Genomic DNA, 21,287 nt, shown 5'->3' with positions numbered 1-21,287 from the left:
AGACATGGCTGCTGGAACTGCCCTCACTGTCCGGGGCTGAGGCCCCACCTCGGTGCTGTGTGGCTCTCCCCGGCGTCGTGTGGTGTTTCACCGCCTGGGCAGGCTGTGTGTCTGGGAGAGTCCAGACATGGCGGGGTGCTGCCCAGGCTCCCCTTTGTTTCCCCATGTCATTCTCAGGGTGATCCTGGGCGAGGAAGGCCAGGGACCAGCCCACTTGGGTAGAAGGTGACCCCCACGGGGCCTGCTGGGCTGCCCGGTGCTCGAGAGTGTGAAGCGCGCAGGGCCTCTCGGGAGCCCGTACCTCCAGGGCAGGAAGTGATGCTGGGGCGCCTGCCCTGTAGCGGGTCTGAGTCAAGCCCCTCGACTTCCTGTTCTTGATCTCCGGGTTCTTTGCAGGGGCCTCATCCACATGCTCACCCACCTGGCTGAGGCCTTGCGCCAGGCCCGGCTGCTGGCCATCCTGGTCATCCCACCGGCCGTCACTCCCGGGTAAGTGTCATGATCGCTGTGGCCGGGGACCCAGGGCAACCTCCTGGGCACACGCTGCCCTTCTCCCCAAATGTTGGAAGATGCTGGAAGTTGCTGGAAGCTCCTGAATTTGAAGGGCTGTTTCTTCTAGATACTCCCACTCTCAGGTGTAGTCTTGCCACGGTGCGGAGCTTTAGGATGAGTCCGCACCTGCTGCGCCCTTGGGAGGTCAGGGATGTGTGGTCACCAAGCCTTCTTCCCTGCCTGACTGTTCCCCCTTCCCAGCCCAGTGAGGCATCCCTTCTGGAACCCAGGGAACAGGGAGGCCAAGTGGCCTGGGCCCTAGTTGTTGGAGCCATGTCCCCTCAGCCCAGGGTACCACGCAGATGCTCCAGATCTACCGTGTGGACTGAGGGCAGACCTGGGGTCAAATGGCAGAGCCTTATTGGGGAGAGGACCACAGAGGCCCTGGTGGGACGACTGGGGGCTCTGGCCTATGCCAGCCCAGCCCCTCGGCCCACAGGTGCACACTGGACTCCCCCTGCTGCCCTGGACAGTGCAGCTGGCGGGCCAGCTGCTGAGCGGCAGCACGACGGTGCAGCAGTCAGTGGGAGCAGCGCGGGTGGGCTCTGGGGCCGGTGACGCCCCACTGTGGTTCGCAGGCTGATGGACTCCCAGCAGGGCTGAAAGAGGCTCACACGGAGCTTCGGGTCACTCCGGCAAGAGAGACAGATGTTCCCTGGGGGCAGGCCCGCCTGGCCTTCATGCCCCCTGGCAGCCCGTGCGTCCCACCCAAGGCCTGTGCACACGGCCTAGGGCTGTGGTCCCCCGCGCCTTTTGCATCTCCTGGGCATTAGCCTGCCGCCTGAGTTCTCCCCACGCACTTTCTGATGGTCCTTGGTCCATCAGGGTGGGCTGCAGTGGGGGTGGGGCCCATGCCTGTGTCCCTAGGCCCCACTGTGAATGGGAAGGGTCCCACAGGCCGGCATCTCCCTCATGGGGCAGCCCAGCCAGAGCCCCACCCATCTGTCCTTCCTCCCTCGTGCAGAGTGTGCGTGCACGTTTGTGAAGGGGGGGGTGCGCGTGTGTCCTGGGGCTGCCCCCAGGGTGGGCTCTCGTGGTATTCTGAGGTTAGAGCTGGACCTGGGGCTGGAAGAGGGGCTTGTGCCCCAGGAAGGCCGGGTACAGACTGTAGAGCCTGTGGGCATGGCTGCAGGGGCTGGGCGCCCTTCTGGTCTCCCAGTTTCTGTGAGTGGTTTGGGGGGTGGGAGGTACTTGGCCGGGTGGAGACCATGTTGTCCTTCGTGGTGAGGAGCCATCTGTGGGATGGGCAAAGGAGGCGTTGTTGGTGAAGTTCAGCTCCTAGAGGCTGGAGGCATCGCCTCAGGCTGAGGGTAGGTACTGCCCAGTCCTGTAGCCCCCCCCCCCCCCAGAGCCTGGCATCATCTGTCGTGTGTGGGGCAGGGTCGCAGAGGGTGTGCTGGACCCTGGAGCCCCCTTATACCCTCTGGGCCTGGCTTTCCTGCTGGTGCCCTCTGTGCCCAGGGGTCGTACCCTTACCTGGGTTCCTGGCACCTAGACAGGTAGTGGACGCCTTGCTCCTCATCCTGTAGCCACTGTGAGAGGACAGTGGTGGCTGAGGGGGGCTGTCCAGAGGGAGGGACCGTGGCCAGTGTGGTCAGGGCTGAGGGTGGGGGGTTAGGCACTGATGAGCTCATGGGCTGTGGACACGGCCGGCCGCCCGCGTGCGGTTCAGGGGTGTAGACCGGGGCTGTGCTGTTCCAGCTGTGAGCCAGCCCGGCCTTTTCCCCCCGAGGCTCTGGCTGGTGGTCCCCACAGGAGTTTGTCTTGTTGGCATTTACCTCCCACGTAACCGCAGGGGGCCGCCCCCACAGACGAGGCCAGGGAGCACGTTGTCTTGGCATGTCCCGCAGCGGGCCATAATCATGCTCAACGCTCACCTCACAAAGGCTGGCTCTGGCGCACAGAACGACAGCTCCGGGAGGGAGCCTTTTCTCTGCTATGGGCCATGTCTGGGACTGTTGGCTTAGGTAGCCACGCTGACCTTGAGCCCTGCTCCCAAGGTCACAGCCCTCCCTCCGGTGGAGCTGGTGCTCTGGAACTTCCCGTCAGCCTCATGCACAGATGGAGACACCAGCTCTGGGTGGAGGAGGAGCCACAGGGTTGAGTAGGCGAGAGGCAGTCAGGGGCCTGGGTGACCGGGCCTGTGGGGGGGCAGGCGTGGGTGCTCCAGCAGCGAATAGGTGGACAGTGGCCCCGCCTTCCACACATCCCCAGTTAGGTGCCCCATCAGGGCTGCTGTCGGGGCAGCTCTGCGGCTGGTGTCCAGGGGCTGGTCAGTGTGGCTGGTGGCAGGAGCCAATGGCCATTCACGGAGTGTACGCTGACCCCAAGGAGGGTCTGCCTGGGGAGGGCTGGTCAGGGGGAGGACTTGAGGTTTACCACCGATAGGCGACTGGTTTGTGGTGTCTGGGGGAAGATACCAGCAGGGCAGCGGGTGGAGGGTCCAGCTACACATACAGGGCCACAGGGGGTTTGAGGACTGGGGAGATGGGACAGGACCCTCTCTGGAAGAGAGGCCAGTTGGCCCCATGAGAGGTGGGGTTTCCAGCAGGTTGGGGTGACTGCAGCAATGGGGCTCAGCCCCCGACATGGCAGCTTGACCGGGTGACGGAGGAGGGAGGCGTCCACCACGTGGGGGTGAAGTGAGAGGGGTGAGGGACAGAGGGTTGGAAGTGCTGGGGCAGGGGTAAAGCCCTAGAGGCACACAGGGCTGCCAGGTCGGGCCGTGGGCCGCTGAGTGCCACCCTGTCCAGGCCAGCAATCTCCGAGTCCAGGAGGAAACCAGCTGGAGGCCACACTGCACATCCGCCATCTGGCCGCCTGGAGAGGGAGGCCAGGGCTGCACGAAGTGTGCTGGGCCCCCCGCTCGCCTGCAGTGCCCTTCCCCGCTGCTGGCAGCTGTGGGGTCTCGGGGTGAGGGGCCCTGCATGGCTGCCAGCCTTCTAGAAAGGAGGGATGTGCGCGCTGGGAAGGAGGTGATCTGGACAGGCATCTGCAGACCAGGGCCATCCCAGGAGCGCGTGGGAGCCCAGCCCGGGGCAGCCACCTGTGTGGAGGACCAGCCCAGAAGCGCTGGATACCCCAGGAAAGATGTGGTGGGCACAGGGGAGGGCAGATTGTGGGGTGGACTCCACAAAGCTTCTGGAAGTCGCCCCTAACAGGCCAGCCGCTGAGATTAGCAAAGGAGGAGAGGCTCAGGGAGTCGTGCCTGCCGTGAGCCGGCCAGACGTCGGCATCCTACCCGGACTGGCGCTTCTCGGGGCGGAGCATCGAAAACCCACGGCTCGGGACCCTGTGGCCGCCATCAGGGTGTCTGCTCCGGGCAGCGGGGGGGCATGAAGACGGTCGGGTAGTGCCCTCTCCCGCTCATTTCTCTGGGCCTCACAACCTCCCGAGTCCTGCTCCAGGCTGGCCTTCCCCGCACACCTGGCTGGGTCCCCTCTCCCAGTGGAGCAGGGAAGGTGCCAGGGCCCCTGTAAGTCCCCTGGGTGCTGCCGCAACCAAGATGTGGGCCTAAGGGGAGCACCCCTGCTGGGCCTACAGCAGCCTACAGTCCTGCCATCCCTCCTAAGCTGCTGAATCCAGAAATGGCAGGACCTAGGTGTGTGACTGTCCCACCTTGAGACAGGTGAGCCTTTGAAATGGGAACTGTTTTCCTAAAGCTGACGCGCCCACTATTCCTGTGGCGCTCCAGGCTGAGGCCTGGAGGGTACAAGATGTGTTCATGTGGCCGTCCGTAGCCTGTCTTCCTTTTGCTGGGGCCTGGCATCTTCTGGTCCACTTTAGGGGGCCTGTCCCCAGTGTGGCCATCAGGGAGCGCGGCCATCATTGCGCAGCGAAGCGTTTGCCTCCAGGCGCATCCTGGAGCACCCCTTTGTGTCTGGTGCTCATCGCCGAGCTGGGACCGTGAGGCCGGCCGTCGCCTGCTGGCTCTGCTTATCTTCAGGTCCTGCAGGTGCCCCGTGTCTCTGGGGGACCCGGACCTGCCTTCTTAGCTGCTCCCCCCAAAGGTAGCTAGAGAAGCTTTTCTCTGGGCTGGAGTGGGGCAGCCTCGGGACAGCGTCCTGTAGAATGGATGAGCATCACCGAGGCCCCTGCAGACACACTTGTCCAGGGTTTTGGGGGGGCAGGCTGAGAAAAGGGGTCCTATTTCACGTGGAGGGTCCTCCTGGGGATGTGGCCGCCTTTGGCATTGCTGCAGGCTAGCAAGCAGGCTGGAAGATGGACCAGCCGGGCCCTTGCTGGCCTGGTGCGCCCGTGCCCACCTGTGGGGATGGGGCTATCCCAGAGCTGGGCTGATCTCGTGGCGCCCTTGGATGCATGGCACGGAGGGTGGGGACAGGGAGAGAAATGAGCCTTTGCTTGGCCTTTGGCCTTGGTCTCCACCTGCTGCCCTTCCCGGCCCACCCCCACTCTTGGAATGTGGCCCTGACCGCTGCAGGCTGTGTCCTATAACTGAGTGACAAGTCCCCTCCCGGGGAAAGTGACCGCAGCCCTCCCCCGGTGTGGGGTGGAACCCGTGTGGTCTGGAACCTGTGTGGTCTGGGAGGGCCCCCAGCCTCGGTCCGTCGGCTGTCGGGTGTCGGCTGGGCTGCAAGAGGTGGGTGGTGGCAGTCATGCTCCTGTCTCTGCAGGACTGACCAGCTGGGCGCGTTCACTCACAAGGAGTTCGAGCAGCTGGCCCCCCTGCTGGACGGCTTCAGCCTCATGACCTATGACTACCCCACGGCGCAGCAGTGAGTGCGGGCACCCGGGGCCCCATGAGCTCCGCGGCTTGGCGCAGATTCTTGCCTCCTCTGGAGCCGGGACCCTGGACACTCAGAGGGACAAGGCCTGGCTTCCTGCCAGCGTGCTTGGGACCACGCTGCCGTCAGCTCTTGGCCCCAGGGGCGTGGAGGACCCGAAGCCCACAGTTGCCACCACATTGGGCAGCTTCACATTTTTGGGGCCTGTGAAAGAGGGCTGTCCACCACCCTGGCTTGTCCCCCTGTGCTAGCACGGTGGCTGCTGGCACTGGACCCATCTTATTGCCAAGAAGGTGATCCTGCGGGTGGGGATCGCTGCCTCGAAGGGAGCCTCGGGCTCGGGCATGTCACGGTGCTGCCCACTGCCGTCCCTGGCCCCTGTGGCACCCCAGGTGCGGCGAACGCGGGCACGGGTCCAGCTGGAAGCCACCATGGGAGGCCTGCAGTCCGCTGCGCTCCTTCCCATCCTGCCCCTGCCTGACGCTTCTGCCTGCTGCTGAATCCCACTCCCCCCCTCGCCCCTGCAGGCCTGGTCCCAATGCACCATTGTCCTGGGTTCGAGCCTGCGTCCAGGTCCTGGACCCCAAGTCCAAGTGGCGGAGCAAGATCCTCCTGGGGCTCAACCTCTACGGCATGGACTATGCAGCCTCCAGGGATGCCCGCGAGCCTGTCATCGGATCCAGGTGAGCCTAGGGCCCCCCACCATGCGGGGCGGCCTCTTGTGCTGTCCTGCGCCTCGAGCCCTCATTCCACTGGGTCTGTGTGTCTCCTGGACGTGGTGGCTTAGAGCAAGAGAGGAGGCCTGAGGCGGTCTGACCCCACATGCCTGGTGCTTGTGGGCAGAGCCCCTCAGAGCCTGCTGGGTTGGGGGCGCCATCCCAGCACCACAGCTGGGATGCCCCCCTTGAGATCACCTGTGTCCGCAAGCATGCGGACCACATCCTGAAAGCAAGGGGCATGTGGCCCTGGCTTGGGAGGCGCTTGGCTCTCATGCACATCCGCACTTGCACTTGGCATCATTTCCTGCCTGAACAGCCCCCAAGGTCTCTTGCCTTTCGGGTCTGCTGGTGTCAAATGTTGTTTTGTTTTTTTTTTTAATGCTTTTTTTTTTTTTAACTTTATTTATTTTGAGAGAGAGAGTCCTAAGTAGACCCACAATGTCAGGACAGAGCCCGACACAGGGCTCGAACCTGTGATTCAAGAGATTATGACCTGAGCAGAAATTGAGAGTCAGACATTTAACCGACTGAGCCACCCAGGTGCTCCGGCTGGTATCAAATTCTTGTCATCTGTGCTTTGCATTGGTTTTCTGGAAGCTACAGCTGCTGGGGGGGGTGATGCCCCGGCGCCCCGTACAGCTCGGTGAGTGCGCGCCTTCCTGGGGTGTCTCTACGCGTTCTGTACTTGGTTTCCGTTAAGCTTTTGGGACCTGTGTGTTTGTACTTCTCATGGAATTTGGAAAAATCTTCCGTTTCTTCAGAGTTTTTATGTCCCTTTCTCTTCTTTGCGGGCCCTCAAATATATGTGAGGTCCGTGGTCTGTCCTTGCCCCTGATACTCGTTTTATTTTCCCTTTTGTGGGGTGTTTGTTGGCCTCATCAGAGGCGCCGACTGGTGTCTCTGTCGCGTCTTTGTGGTGTCACAGCCTGGACTTCCCATCACCTCCGGAAGCTGGTGTTCGGTTTTCGCTTCCGTGTGGCCTGCGTGCGCGTGGCCTGGGCTGTGACGGCTGCTCCCCAAGGCAGGCCCGTCCTGGTGGCCCCACCAGCGGCGCCCCTGCCCAGGCCCCTGCCAGGCCGGGGCTCTGCAGCGCGGGCTCCTAGGTTGGACACCAGACACTGTAAATTGTTCCTTGTTGGGCCTTGGCGCTCCTGAATCTTCTCGATCTTTGCTGTGGGAGCGGCCATGGGGAGCGGGTCCGGATGCTGCGACCTGGGCACGCGCCTCTTGCAGCCTGCCATCCTCACAGGGGTGTCCCCGCGGGTCACCAGCAGGGCTGCTGCCGTCAGGCACAAGGCATGTCAGCCTAGGCGGGGGCGGGACAGGGGGCGTGCTGCTCTGCTGGGCCTCTCATCCATGGTGACTTCCTGCAGCTGCGCCTCGGTGGAGGGACAGGGGCTGCATGGTTGGCCCTTGGCTGCACTCACAGGTTCGAAGGGTCTGCTCCCAGTCACCTGCCCAGTGGGCAGGGGGCTTCCCTGTTTCCCTCTAGGGGAGGCCCCAGGAGGGGCCTCCAGGACAAGAAGAATGCCCAGGAGGGCCCAAAGCCACCCCTCACCTCACTTGTCCCTGGATCAGGCCCCTCCATGGGTGGGACCCCGGGAGAGACAATGCTCCGAAGTGGTGGCCCCTCCAGGACCATGTCCCCTGGGCACACAGCTGGTGCTGGGGCTTGGGGTCCGGCGTAGGCCTGTGCGGCCCGCTCCTGTCCTGGCCCCTGGCTCTGGGCATATTCTGGGTCCCCGAAGTTGGGTCTGCTCCTCTCTGCTGGGAGAGGCCTTGGGAAGTGGCGTGGACGCACTGGGGACGGCAGGGGCTGGGGCGAGAGGCCCAGGAGTGGCTCCCCGGCTCTGGGGGGGCTGCTGTGGCGCCTGGCCGGTGGCTAGGGCATTGTCTCATCTCCCAACAGAGTGCGGTTCTTGGCTGCTGCTACCCCTCCTTCAGAGCTCCCCCTTCGTGTCCATCTGTCTTTCTGGTCAGGTGCCCTGGTGCACCCCTCTGACATGGGATTGCTGAAAAAGTTCTGGAAGCTTTGCTCGTGTCTCTGCTCTTCCCCACAGCCTTGACTGGGTGCCTGGCTCAACGAGGCAGTGGCCAGAGCCCCATCCAGGGCTGGGGGTCCCAGCACCAGGCCCCAGGGAGCTGCTGACCGGTCAGCCAGGGGTTGGAGGATGATTCCTCCTGCTGCTCAGGGAGGCAGCACGCGGGGCCCCCACGCCCCCCGCCCGCCTCTGCTCCAGCCTCAGGCTCCGCTGGGAGGGCAGGGGGCTCAGCCTTGCGGTGCCTCGCGCTCGGCCAGCTGCACTGCCATACACATGCCACACCTGGGGCTTGAACCGCGGCCCGTCACTGTCCCTGGTCCTGGGGCCTGGAGCCCGAGGTCCAGGCGGGGGCAGGGCCGGGCCTCCCGAGGCCTCTCGGCTTGTGTGTGGATGGCCGTCCCTCCGTGCGTGTCTGTCCTGATCCCTCTTCTCACAAGGGCCCGGTCACATGGGATCAGGGCCCGCCCTGGTGACCCATGTTATCTCACTCACCTCTGTAAAGTCCCCGTCTCTACATATAGTCACGTCCTGAGGTGCTGAGGGTCAAAACCCCAACATAGAAATCTGGGGGGCACAGTTCATCCGTGTCCCCGCCTCAGGGGCGGAGAGTTACTGTTGACTCACTAAGCCTCGGCCCCGCGGCGGCATGTGGAGCAGACCATCAGGCTTGTTAACCCCACGCAGGGCCCAGGGCTGCGGCCAGCTGTGTGTCGGGCAAGCGCGCCCCGCCCCCCCCCCCCTGCCCCGGCTCCCTCTCAGGAGCCAGGGAGCAGACAGCCGCTGCAGCCCCAGGTCCCACTGAGCAGGGCGGCCCTCAGGCCCAGGGTAGCAGGGCTGCGGCTTACCTGTCACAGGCCCTGCCTGGGGGGTTAGCCCCACCGAGAGGGGCTGAGGGGCCTCACGGAGGCGAGAGGCCTGTGGCCAGCAGACGGGGTCGGCACCACAGCCTCCCGGCACCAGGTGCCGCCTCGGATTTGGAGCAGAGGAGGAGTCGTGTCTGCTTCTGGGGAGGGCCCTGGTGGAGGGCTGCCCCAGGGTCACCTGCACAGACCTGGCTGTGCCTCTCTCCACCCCAGGCCCCCGCCTGCCGAGCTGTAGAATGGGGCCGGGCCTGGGGCCCTGACCTGGCAAGAGACTGCCATCCTGATGGTGGCTCCCAGGACCCTCTGCCCCCCCCCAGCCCCCCTGGGTGGTCTCAGGCTTCGGGGCAAGGGGGCTGAGGGCACAGGCTCCCCGCAGGGCAGGCAGAGCTGCTGTGCTACTGAGGGGCCTTGAGCCTCGGCCCCAAACAAGGTGGGGAGGGGCAGGCATGCGGCCCTCACGTGGCCTTTCCCACATGCCCCCTGTGGTCAGACTTACGGTGAGGCGACCTTTGTCAAAGTGGGGTCTCAAGCAGAGCACGGCCCCCGGTGCACACGCACCTTCCCTGGGATTTGCGTCACAGGGAGCTGGCCCCGCAGAGGGCACGCAGGGCTCAGGGGGATCAGGAAGGACGCCCCCACCCTCCAGGAGAGGGGAGCGAGCCCGGGGAGAGGTCACCTCCCCCACAGGCCAGTCCCGGCGTGAGAGCCACAGTCCAGGAAGGATGCCATCGAATGGCAGCGGCTCGTGGGGCAAACAGGACTCACGCAGGTTGGGCACTGGCCCAGGTGCCACCGTGCGCCCCCCCAGTGTGGTGTGAGCCCTCTCCCCACACCCAGCATGAGCCCCCCTGCCCCCGAGGGCCCCCAGCCCCTGCAATAGCAACAGGAATGCCAACAGCGAAGCACCCCTCGGGCGCCTCTGGGTTTCTCTCCACCTCCTTTGCCCACAGCCTCGTTCTTCCGGGCAGTGCTCGGGCCTGCAGGAAAGGCCTGACACGCACTTCCCTCTCAGGGCTGCACGTCTCTGACCCTCTGAGCCCGACAGAAGAGCTCAGCAGATTCTTCGCTGGTGCCTTTGTTCGCCGGGGGAGGGGAGAGCTCAGGAGCAGCGCCCTAGAAAGGCAATTCCCCAGGATGCCCTCCTGGCCAGCCTGCTGCCGCGGACCCTGCTCCCCGTGCACGTGGCGATGGCCAGGCGTAGGGCGCAGGTGCCCCGCAGTCACTCTCAGCTTTGGTGCCGATGGAAGCCCTCCTTGTCTTGGCTTCTGCAACAAGGAGGCCTGGCCCTTTGTGGCAGGTGTCCTTGGCCTCTTCCAGGGCAGTGGGGGATCAGTCGCCCCACCATCTGCTCAGCCCCAGACAGAGCCAGGACCCTGTGGTGGGGGCAGGAGGCCAGCCGCCTCAGGCCTGGCGTGTGGCCTCCCGGCCTCTGTCAGCCAGGCTAGTGTTCTCCACCTGCCGGGGAGACCTGAGGGGGCCCCGGTCTGCAGTGGCTGTCGGTTCATGTCCTGAGTTTCCTTCCCAACTCACTAGTCTCTAGTCAGACCTTGTCCTGACCGTGGCCGGGCTCCTCCATGTGGCCTGCCCCTTCCCTAACTGCAGGGAGTTTGGGCAGCTGTGAAACGCCCCAGGGAGTGGCACGGGTCTAGGTGCTGATCTGTGGGTCCCCGTGCCTACCAGGCCTCTCTCCTGATAGGCTGTGCTGCTTGCCTGGCAGGCCCAGCCTGGCCCCGCAGCCCCCCAAGCACCAGTCCCCATGGGCCCCTCTTCTTCTGTACCTTTGGGGCTTGCAGTCCCCACCCTGCATCTCCTGCCCCTGCCTAGGGGTCCCCAGCTGGGGCACAGCCAGCTGAGTCCATAAAGGACAGGTCATACTTGGAAGTGTCCTTGAGAGCCAGGGCCCCAGGGGCTCAGGGAAGTCCCTACCAGGCCCAGACGGTGGTGCTGGGCACCTGGCTCCCTCAGTCGAGGACAGCGGGTCTGTGTGAGGCCCTGCACCGGGGAGCGGTCAGAGGAACCTCATGGGGACACTGCTCTCCCAGTGTCCCTGTCCTGTGCCTTCGGCAGTCTCCCTGGGTGGCTTCTCGTGGCCCCCTTCCTGTGGCCCCGCCTCACTTTGGAGGTTTTCCTCCAGGCACAGTCCATGGAAGGTAGCTCAGGAGGAGCCCCGAAGCCTGTGGGGGGGGCCTGTGGCCCAGGGTCCCCATGCCACCCACAGAGGAGCGGCTCATGGGACAGATCTGCATCGGGGAGACCCTGCCCTGTCCGCGTCCAGCCTGAGAAGACGGTCAGCAAGGGCACAGCCCCGGCCGCATACCTGCCGGGACGCCGGGCGCAGGGGCCGCTCTGGGGGGCTCTGGCTGCGGTGGGAGCGGCAACAAGGAGAGGCCGCTAGGCACGCAGGTCCCACTCAGCCCGTTTATCAGGCCCCAGGCCCCTTTGCCAATGGGAGGTCCCCTCCTAAGGCTGGGGTGCGGACAGGTCCGGCACGGGTGGGTGGCTTAGACTCAGTCCAGCCCGTCCTGTGCCTCTGGTCTCGTGGGGCAGGGGTACCGGCATTGAGTGCGGGGAGCCCTCAGGTCCCACCAGTGAAGGGGAGAAGCCACATGCCAATTTCCTTCGGGGCAGGAGGCACCCCTCTGTCCTTCCTTGGGACACCCCCCCCAGCTGTGGTGGGTCCTGCGCATGTGCACCCTCATTGCCTGTTTCCTGTCGGAGTCCTTTCTCTGCTGCTGCCAGGTGCTCTCCGTGGGCGCCTCCCCACCCACCAGAAGACCCAGGAACGTCCTCATCCTGGTGCCAAATGTCCTCTCCCGGGTGTTCCTGGAACCCTTAGGCTAGGCCTCATACCTTTTGGGGGGCGTCCCCACTCCGTAGACTCGCCATTTCAGAGGATGGGGTGTCAGGGCATTCAGCTGAATTGTGCAGCCAGCACCTCAAATTCCACGCTTTCATGTCCCAGAAAGCAACCTTGGGCCGTCTTAGCAGTACCCCACCCCCGGCGACCCCAGGCTGCGTTTTGGCTGCGGGTCTGCCTGATCTGGATGGTTCTTGCCCGAGTGCCTGAGGGCTCGCTGGCCTGCATCAGGCTCGGGACATGCTCTGGCCTCATTTTTGAAGAGTTTCCCCCGCTTCTCCCACCTTCTCTCGTCTCTCCCTTCCCCCCGGGCCCTCCCCTCCCATCTCTAGTCTGCGCCCCTCTGTGCCATCCCCCAGGGTTTGCTCCCCACTGCCCTCCTGTGTTCCTGGGGCTGTGCTCAGGTGACATGGGATCCTGTGTGGCCCAACCATGTCACCCAGGGGGCAGCGACCTCAGCCTCAGTGGCGCCTCCCCTGCAGGGGCCATCCTGCAGCATTTGCCCATGACTGGCATGGGACCCTGGGGGCAGGGGCAGCCTGGGTCAAATGCCCTGCCCTTTACCCCACCACACCCTCCCATCAGGCCCTATGTGCCCTGCCCCACACGACCTGGATTGTTCCCACAGGGCCACTGAGCATACATTGGGTCAAAAATTGGAGATAATGTAAACAAACGGAGAACCTTGTTTTAATTAAGGATAATTAAATAATTTGGGATGGTTGGAGTTGGGTCACCCCCCTTGCCAGTAGGTGCCTGTCCCCTCCTGTCCATCACTTGTCTGCCAGGGGGCGCTGCAGAGACACGTTGTGCCTCATGAACCCGCTACTGGGAGGCCCCACCCTCCTGGTCCCACAGCACCTTCGGAAGTCATGTCCTCTCCATGTGTCTGGGGCGCAGGGGACACAGACTCAAGCCCCTGGCCCCTGGCCCCTGGCAGTCAGAAAGGGCTGCTGTGGGCATGAGGCCACCTGTCCACGGTGAGAAGGGCAACCCCGGGGCAGCCGGGCCTCTGGAAGAGCTCAAAGGCCACTGCCCCCCCCTGCTGTCCCCAGAGAGCCAGGCTGGGGACCCCCGGGGGCTGCCCCGGGCCCTGCTCTTCCTCGGAGGCCTGTGGCTCCGCCTGAACACCCCAAACGCCGCTTGTCCCATGGCACTCGGGGCGGTCGCCGAGCGTGCCTCGTCTGCCGCCCACACTGCAGATGCTGCCCCTGAATGCAGGCGCCCTCGCTCCATCCGCTTGGACACTCGTGGTGCAGCTGTTACAGCAAGAGGCTCGGTCAGGACCGCCGGCCCCTTGGTGCAGTCGCGCTCCCACCTGCACAGCCCAGGGCACTGAGCTTACGGAGCTTGCAGTCTGTCGTTCTCAGTCTGTCCCCCACCCCCCAGGGAGGACGGGAGGCCCCCAGCCCACATCTGCCAGGGGCAAGGTGTCCCATTCCCCATCCTGTGCTCCCGTACTTGGGTCCGGGGCGCATGCGTGGTCCTCGGCTCCCGTGACCGGCCCGTGTGCAGGCCGCCTCAGGACGCCCACACGCACGCCCGGCTCCCCGCAGGTACATCCAGCTGCTGAAGGACCACAGGCCCCGGGTCGTGTGGGACAGCCAGGCTGCAGAGCACTTCTTCGAGTACAAGAAGTGAGTGTCCGGAGACGGCCCTAGGTGAGGGCTGTGCATGCCCAGGCTGGCCAAGGGCCCCAGCCCCCCATCCACCTCTGCCCCGAGGGCTGGTCCACCCCAGGCGTGGGCCCTGTGGGGCAGCCTTCCCAGCAGGACCCGAGGCCTCCGCTGCCGGGGAGGGGTCCCCGCATCCCGTGGGGGGGGGGGGTGCTGGGAGGGACCGCGCCAGGAGGCCTCATTCTCTCCTGCAGAAGCCGCGGAGGGAGGCACATCGTCTTCTACCCGACTCTGAAGGTACCGACGGGCCTGCCATTGTGCTGGGGGTGGGGGCGCACGTACAACACCCTTCTCCCCAGAATGACCCTTGCCCTCAGCGACAGTGGAGGGCAGCGCGGTCAGGGGGCCACCAGGGGCTGCGGGGCGAGGCAGGGCTGACGCTTCCCGGGCCGGCAGTCTTTGCAGGTGCGGCTGGAGCTGGCCCGGGAGCTGGGTGTCGGCGTGTCCATGTGGGAGCTGGGCCAGGGCCTGGATTACTTCTACGACCTGCTCTAGGCCAGCTCTGAGCCGTGTGATAAGTGAAATACAGACTTTTTTCTGCTCAGTTTCTGCTGTGGTCCTCGAGTGGTGGTGGAGGGGTCCTCGTCAGCGTTGGGGGGGGACAGTCCTGGGGGGGTTGCCGGGAAGGCAGGCCCCTCCCACCCGGCCTTCGGCTTGTACAGTGGGGCCTTGGCCTCTCGCTGCCCGTGCTGGCTCCGTCTGCCGGCCAGGCCGCGCTCCGCGAAGGTGGAGGCGCCGCTGCAGAAGCTGGGCTCACAGAAGCTCTTCCCATCCGCCGAAGCCCTGGACTCCACGGGGCAACAGAAGGACCCCTGGGAGCCCTCCGGCTCGCGTGAGCCGCGCCATGAGGTTCTGCCCACAGGGTAGCAAGGCCCGCAGGATGAAACCTCAGGAGATGTTGGGATTGCCAGTAGCCAAAGACTCTGACCCCCAGCTCCTCGGCCAGAAGAGCGGCTCACGCTTACTCCCCAGTAACTAACCTCCGTGGGCTCCAAGCAGCAGAACCCTTCGGGGGGCTGTGCCCACCCAGGGCAGGTGCCGTGCGGGCGTGCAGCTGCCCCACGGCTCTGCTTTCCCCTGCACACCAGGAGTTAGAGCCACAAGCTGGGAGTTCTGGGGTCATGAAGCCAGAAGGGCTCCAAGGGGAAGGCTGCAGGTTTTGAAGGGTGGGGCTGGGCTGGGCCCTCTAGTTCCTAGTTACTAGGAGCCACCCTCCCCTCCAGGGTGCGGCCTGAATGGTAGGACTGATGGGGGACGTGGGGGAAGTGTAGCGAGAAGTCCGTGTGCTCAGCTTCCACAGATGTGTGAGTGCACGTGTGCCTGTCTACTTCTGGGGCAGGGACACTGACCAGCACAAAGGGCCACAGCGCAGGGTTCCCTGAGGCCGCACACCAGACACCCTAGCAATTGGAAGGAGCAGAGGACGGAGCTATGGGCACAGGCCAGGCCCCTCCCCCCACCAGCGCTGGGGTGCTGGGTTCTAGTGTGTCTGGAAGTCACCCCAGAGTTGGGCTCATGGACAAACCGGGATCAGTGGGTCTGGAGCCAGGCAGGTGACAGACACTGGGGGGGGGGGGGGCCTCCTCAGCCAGGGCTTTGGAAGACAGGACCAGTGAAGGGGGTAGGAGCTGGGAGAGGAGCCCTGAGGTCAGACCCCCAGGGGTGCCCACACTGAGAAAAGTGAGTCTGGGAATGAAATACAGGCAGCAGGTAAGGTCTGACGGGTGGCTGGGGCCCCCAGGGGAGCGTGGCTGCCGAGGCAGCTTGAGGACCCCGGGGAGTGTGGGGCCATGGCTGGAGTCTGAGGGCTCACGTGGGCGGTGAGCAAGCGACAAGTCTCCTCCATCTGTCCAGCGAAAAGGAACTTGCACGTGGGTCCACAGGAGGACGTGGCACCGGGGCAGGTCTGTGTGGTCACACCTCCTGGGGGAGAACCCAGCTGGGGGTGGCGCCCAGGGAACAGCAGGGGGCCCTGGGGGTCCCCGGGTCAGATGGGGACTGCGCTGCTGGACGTGGGCTCCTTTTCCCGGCACTCCAGCTGTTGGCTGCTGGTGGGCTAGCCGTGTGCCTGTAGGCCACAAGCTCGTGCTGGTTCTGGTGGCACGCTCACCGGTGGCTTCCACGGCGTGAGGACAGGTGGCGTCGGGGGGACACGGGGTAGGGAACTCGGCAGTCTGTGGCCGTGGTCAGTGCTCGGCCGCGTGTCAGCAGGTGTGTCCACCACACAAGAACAGTGACACAGGGGTGTCCCTGGGAGGAGCAGGGAGAGGGCAGCACCCTGGAGCCAGCAGTAGGGGCTGGAAACAGATCTGGGGCCACATGACCCAGAGCCTTCCTCCCAGGAGACCCGCTGCCCCTCAGGGCCCAGGGATCCTGGCCACTCACTCCCTTCCCAAAGTCTGCACAGATGAACAGTCAAGGGCAAAGTTCACAGGAACAGAAAGTCCCCTGGGGACAGGCAGGGCCCTGGGGCTGGGTGGAGGGGCCTCCCCACCTCAGGGGACGGGACTGACGGGCTGGGAGAGGGTCCGGGAGGCACAGGACCCTTCTGAGGCGCCACTGTGCTACTTCCTGCACCTAAGCTCGTGGATTGGTGACTGGACCCATGCACATCCGAGAACCCGGCACACGATGGGGGGCCTCGGCTACACGGTCTGTCTGGGCACAGCTCCCCTCCCCGGGGCGAAGTTTAGGGCAGAACAGACGGTGGGGGGGGGGCTGCTGTCCACGCGCTTTATTCAGTCGTCCCGGAGCCCGCCCCGGCTCCGCTGCGGAATGTGGTCGGCGGGGCTGCCCGCCATGAGCACCAGGACCCGCAGGCGGCCCTTACCCCCCTGCCCACCGCAAATGGCCCCGCCACGGGGGAGAACACTGCTCTGCAGAATACACAGGTATGAAAAGCGCCAGAAGCCCCTCCCGCCCCCAGCCCTGCACACGTTGCCCCTGCGCGGCCACCTCCGTGCTCACGGGGCTAGCTGTGGGTCTCGGGGCCCCAGGGGCCGCACCTCCGCTTCCCCGTGCCCAGGACGGCGCCGAGTCCTGCAGCACAGGTGGCAGGTGAGGTCCTTTGGCGGCGAAGCCTACGCACAGTAGGTGTCTGCCTTCACCACCTGGCAGTACATGGTCATGGCGAAGGTCAGACCCAGGATCTGCGGGACATGAAGGGGGGCTGGGCAGGACTCCAGGAAGCCACCCCACAGCTTCCAGGATGGCCTGCGCCCCACTTCTCTGGGGTGCCCCCCCAGCCCTGGCAATTGGGTCCATCCTGGCCACATCCCCCTGAGCCAAGGGGGCACCCTGGAGGTTCCTGGGGCCCAGCCCTGGGGCCCGCCTCTCCCTTATCTTGGCCCCTGTGGCTACTGCTGGCGGCTTCAGGGCATTTCATGTCCATCGGCTCCAGGTCAGGTCCTGGGCCACATGCCCCCGCCCTACCTGTCCAGAAGCCCCTAGTGGCCTCCCCCCTGCCCCTCACCCAACTGTGATCACCTCGGGAGTGTCTGTGTGGCCTGGCTGTTACCCCCAGCTGCACCCCAGGAACAGGGGCCACCTGACATCCAAGTATGCAGACAGACGGGCCTCATGCTCCCGTGGGTGCTGACACTCAGGACCTCCCTGAGGGCCGGGAAGCCCACCCTCACTCTGCACTGGGCAGTCCCGTGACTCCCACCCACCAGAGCCCCCCAGTAGGCCTTCGGCTGCAGAACACGTCCTGCCTGCCTGTCCCTGAGATGTCAAAGGTCACCCCTCCTGGGACTGGTCTCTGAGCCCCACCTCTCCTCAGCTGTGTGTCTTCTCAGCTGTGTGGGCTCAGCTGTGTGGGCTCAACCCAGGTGCTGGGGAGCAGGGGAGCAGGCACCAGCCTACCTGCACCAGCGCCGTGCACAACCCGAAGATGCCCACAGCCAGCAGGTTCTCCTGGAGCCACATCTTCACGGTCTCGTAACACGGCTGGAGGAAGAGAGGGTGTCATGGGGGCTATGAGGCCAGCCCCCCCGCGCCCAGGTCCCCGGGGCCAGGACGGCGGGAAGGGGCCATGCAGGCGCTCACCGCCTTCCACCAGGTGCCAGGTGTGTGGAGTCCGCAGCTGTCACTGAACTCCAGGCAGCAGGAGTCGGGCACGCGGGTGGCATTATAGACCTCGAACCAGTCAGTGTAGTTGGAGACCCCACAGCAGCGGAACTGCAGAGAGACCCAGCGCTAGGAGGGCTGGGGGAGGCGGGTGGCCCTGCCTTCTCCCCCAACCTGGCCCACCCCGCCCCGCCCCCCAGACTCACGTCAGTCTGGATGATGCTCCAGGCATTGGTGAGGCCCACGTTGCCTGGGGTGCCATACAGGTGCAGGCCCTTCTTTAGGTCTCGCTGGGCGTACCGGTCAATCTGCAGGTGCAGTGGGGTCAGGGGCCACCCCCACACCAGCCCCGCCTCCCTCACCCAGACCCCGCAGGTGCCCTGTGCCCACGACCCCCCTCCTTGGAGTCGTCTCTCCCAGAAACCCCCAGCCCTGTGCTGAGGACTCTGCCCCCGCCCCCTGTGGTGAACTCTGGTTTGGACCAGAGGGACACACGCCAACACGACCTGGTGTCTGCTCGAGGCCCAGATGCCGACAGGCAGGTGCAGAAAGCCCGAGAGCTGTGTGTGCCGGCCGAGGCCCAGAAGCTATGACCCCCCATGGCAAGGAGCACGCGGGCCCCCAGAACACGGCTCCCAAGACCACCCTCCAGGGACGGAGCCGGGGCTCCCGCAGGAACAGCCGACCCCGGGCCTGGGCAGCAGATGCCACAGGAAGTGCCCACCAGCACGTGCACTGAGGGGAGTCTGCCGGAGGGACACAGGAGCCAGAGGAGAGCTCCCGGCGGGCTGAGATGCCCACATGTGAGCAAAATAAGGCTCCCGGGCCTGGGGTATAACCCAGAGTGTAAAACACACAAAAGAGCCCTCAGTAATGTGAATAAATGATTAAGCAAATCAATGGGAACAGATTTTCCCCCCAACAAGCATGGGGTCGAGGACGGTAGGAGCTCAGCACTGCTCCCCTCCCGCCCCTCCAGGCCTGGCCTCTGCTGGCGGCTGTGCTTAAAGCTGGGTCCCCAGTAGGTGGGATGGCAGAGCGTCCACACTGGGCATGGGGCTTGTGACTGCCGTCGTCAGCCCTGCCTGCGCCTGTCACCCACAGTGCCGCGGCCCTTGCTGGTGGGAGGACACAGGGAGGGTGGGGGCGGCTGACCTGCTCAGTGTAGGCGAAGAAGAGGATGGCGGTGGTGGCCTCCAGCAGGAGCACCAGCAGCAGCATCACAAAGAACTGCAGGGGAGACAGGCCCCAGTGACTTGACTCCGCCCCCCGCCCCCAGCTGTCCCCCCAGCTGTCCCCCCAGCCCGCGGAGCTCCCGAGGGCAGGGCTGCAAACCTCAGATACCTCAGTGCCGAGGGAAGCCCCGGCCAGGTGTCTGTTCCCCGGAAACCAGCACAAAGCTTGCCTGCTGGGTGGCAGTCCCCCACTGAAGCACCCCCAGAGGCACAGCCCTGACCTTTGGCCACAGAGCCCGCAGGCCATCCGAGCTCCAGAGGCATCCTTTGCCCACCTTGCCCTTCCTGCAGACAGGGATGGGGCCAGGAGGTGGGACGATGCAGAGCAGGCCCTGTCCTCTCCTGGGGCCCCCGGTCTGGCCTCCCCTCAGTGTGGGCTCAGGACTCAGGGCCCACACAGCCCCTGGAAGGCACCAGGCTCTGAATTCCCAAGTCACCCTGTGGGCAAAGCCGGGGTCAGGACCCCACACACACATCACAGCTTTCTGCCCCAGGGCAGCTGGGGACCCGTCCACATCCCCACCTGCTGCGCCAAGCAACCGGAGGAGCCCCAAGCCTAGATGGGAGGAGCCTCTGGACACGCTAAACACCTGGGAAGCTGCACCCTCCGAGGCCCTGCCCCCGGCAAGGGCCTCTCACACAGGACAGAAGTGAAGGTGTGATTTAGGACTCGGCTGCCCGAGGCCTCTGCCAGACATCAATAGGTGAGGAGCCCGGTCTGGGGACCCTTCCCTCCTCTATTCTCTGTGACTAACGTTCCCGAAGACCAGAGACCCATCCTGTCTGTAAACCAGGCTCCAAGGCAGAGGCGGAGACAGTGAGCCTCTCAACTAAGATCCCGGGGGGGGGGGGGGGGGGGGGGGGGGGGGGGCGGGGCGGGAAGGGTGTCCTCAGGGCAAACCGGCCCAGTACAGGCTGCACTGGTGGGCATCCGCCCTGGCGAGGTGCTGCCACGGGCCATGGCAGTGATCTGCTCTGGTCCAGAGGAGTCCACACGGTAGGGAGCGCCGACCTGGGGGGGCACTCACCGTGAGCAGCAGGCACTTGTTCTCCTTGATGGCCCCTATGCAGCCCACGAAGCCGATGGCCATGACGAAGGTGCCGGTCACGATGAGCAGGTTGGCGGCCGACAGGGACGGGAAGGAGGAGGACAGGGTGGCGAAGTTCCCCTGCGTGGCAGCCAGCCAGATGCCAACCCCGAGGATGCCGCAGCCCCCCAGCTGGAGCCACCGGGACAGGAGAGAGGGCGGTGAGGCTGCCGTCCGCGTGCCCCGCGCCACCCAGAGCGGCGCCCGATGGGCCCTGCGCACCCCCCCAACCCTGCTGGCCTCCCAGGCCCAGCCACCCCTCCTGGTGTCGCCTCAGCACCCAGCTGGTCTCCCCAAAACACACCCCCAGTCCACAGCATCAGTGATAGGGACCCCAAGGTCCCCCACCTCTGGCGGTGGGGATACTCTGTCCCAATGACCCTGGGCAGGGGCCCCAGGGCTCCCCCGAGCACCACCCCGCCAGGAAGCACCCCGTTCTCTCATCCAGCCTCCCTGGACCTGGGTAGTCAGAGCGACCACCCCTGCCAGACCACACGCTCCTCCTGACACCACCTCCCCACGGGCCCCTCTGGTGTCCCCAGATGTCCCTTCTAAGTGCCAGCCCCACAGCACCCCCAGGCCCCGCAGGAGGCAGCAGCAGAGAGGAGCAGGGAGCCCCATCCGGCCTGGCCGCCTCCCCCAACCGCCGGACCTTCTACCGCGCGTCATGGTTGCTCTTGTTACAAAAGCAACACAGGAAGGGGGAGAAGCGAAGAGAGGGCCGTCGGCCTCGCGTGGTGACGCAGCGACGTGGGCTGGGGCTGGCCGGGTGCTCGGGATGAAACGGGAGAATGCGTTGCCCCACAAACGCTGACCACCACCTGGTCCCCCAAAACCTGGTCTTCGGTGAGGCCACTTGGGAACCCGTGGCTGCCAGGCTCCGGAAGGGCCAGACTCCCGACCATCTGGTCCGGCCGCCACGGCCTCAGTGCCCAGCGCTCTCCTGGGCATGTGTCCAGTCCCTGGAGTGATCACCCGAAATGCCCAGGACCGGCGGGGTCACAGACTCCGGGGTATACGGCGCTCACCCTGCACACCCTGCACGGGCTTCCTAAGCCTAGATGGCCAGACTCCCACCCCACTTCCTAGACAAGTAAACTGAGGCTGGGCAATGAGCCACCTGCCCAGTCAGAGGCAGAGCCAAGGGGGGCCAGGGCCACCCGCACACAGCGCCTCCCCAAGCCTTGCAGGGACCCCATGACTCAGCAGGCCCCAGGGGCTCTGAGATCCCTTCCCAAGGAGGCCTCACCCACTACGTGCGCTGGTGCGCCCCTTCCCCCACCAGCAGGTCAGCCTCCCCGGGGCGTGGGGGTGGCGCCAGCGCTGCATTCTCTACACAACTCGCTGGGGACGGCGCACACCGCGCATTAAGCCCGGCTGGCGGGAGACCGCAATGGTAGAGGGAGGGTGGGGAGCCCCCCCTGGGGAGCCCCCCCCCCCCC

General features: G+C 65.3%; 3 protein-coding genes across 11 annotated transcripts in view; 2 read left to right on the top strand and 1 right to left on the bottom strand.

Annotated features, from left to right (window-relative positions):
• CHID1 (chitinase domain containing 1) overlaps positions 1–14,001 on the top strand; it is a 24,794-nt gene extending 10,793 nt beyond the window's left edge. For 4 of the 5 annotated variants that reach the window (XM_029915431.1, XM_029915433.1, XM_029915432.1 and 1 more), the window contains 6 exons: positions 397–489; positions 5,187–5,288; positions 5,825–5,980; positions 13,335–13,415; positions 13,649–13,691; positions 13,851–14,001. In XM_029915431.1, coding sequence (XP_029771291.1) covers positions 397–489; positions 5,187–5,288; positions 5,825–5,980; positions 13,335–13,415; positions 13,649–13,691; positions 13,851–13,949 — 574 coding nt within the window. In that variant the 3' untranslated portion in view covers positions 13,950–14,001. Of the gene's footprint in view, positions 1–396; positions 490–5,186; positions 5,289–5,824; positions 5,981–13,334; positions 13,440–13,648; positions 13,692–13,850 lie in introns of all 5 variants that reach the window. The other variant, XR_003900389.1, reaches the window with a different exon arrangement.
• On the top strand, positions 8,808–13,328 carry LOC115272350. The gene is made up of 2 exons (XM_029915430.1): positions 8,808–9,690; positions 9,934–13,328. The coding sequence occupies exon 2, from the start codon at positions 10,943–10,945 to the stop codon at positions 12,413–12,415; it is 1,473 nt and encodes a 490-aa protein (XP_029771290.1). The 5' UTR covers positions 8,808–9,690; positions 9,934–10,942; the 3' UTR covers positions 12,416–13,328.
• Positions 12,447–21,287, bottom strand: part of TSPAN4 (tetraspanin 4) — a 23,673-nt gene continuing 14,832 nt past the window's right edge. For 4 of the 5 annotated variants that reach the window (XM_029915437.1, XM_029915438.1, XM_029915436.1 and 1 more), the window contains 6 exons: positions 19,786–19,977; positions 18,678–18,752; positions 17,729–17,830; positions 17,502–17,633; positions 17,319–17,402; positions 12,447–16,603 (listed from right to left, as the gene is read on the bottom strand). In XM_029915437.1, the coding sequence (XP_029771297.1) occupies positions 16,535–16,603; positions 17,319–17,402; positions 17,502–17,633; positions 17,729–17,830; positions 18,678–18,752; positions 19,786–19,977 (654 nt within the window). In that variant the 3' untranslated portion in view covers positions 12,447–16,534. The remainder of the gene's footprint in view (positions 16,604–17,318; positions 17,403–17,501; positions 17,634–17,728; positions 17,831–18,677; positions 18,753–19,785; positions 19,978–21,287) is intronic. The other variant, XR_003900390.1, reaches the window with a different exon arrangement.

This window comes from Suricata suricatta, chromosome 11, assembly GCF_006229205.1.
Source record: "Suricata suricatta isolate VVHF042 chromosome 11, meerkat_22Aug2017_6uvM2_HiC, whole genome shotgun sequence".
In the NCBI taxonomy this organism is placed as follows: domain Eukaryota; kingdom Metazoa; phylum Chordata; class Mammalia; order Carnivora; family Herpestidae; genus Suricata; species Suricata suricatta.
The sequence above is the reverse complement of the archived record's forward strand: the minus strand, read 5'-3'. Positions and strand labels throughout refer to the sequence as shown.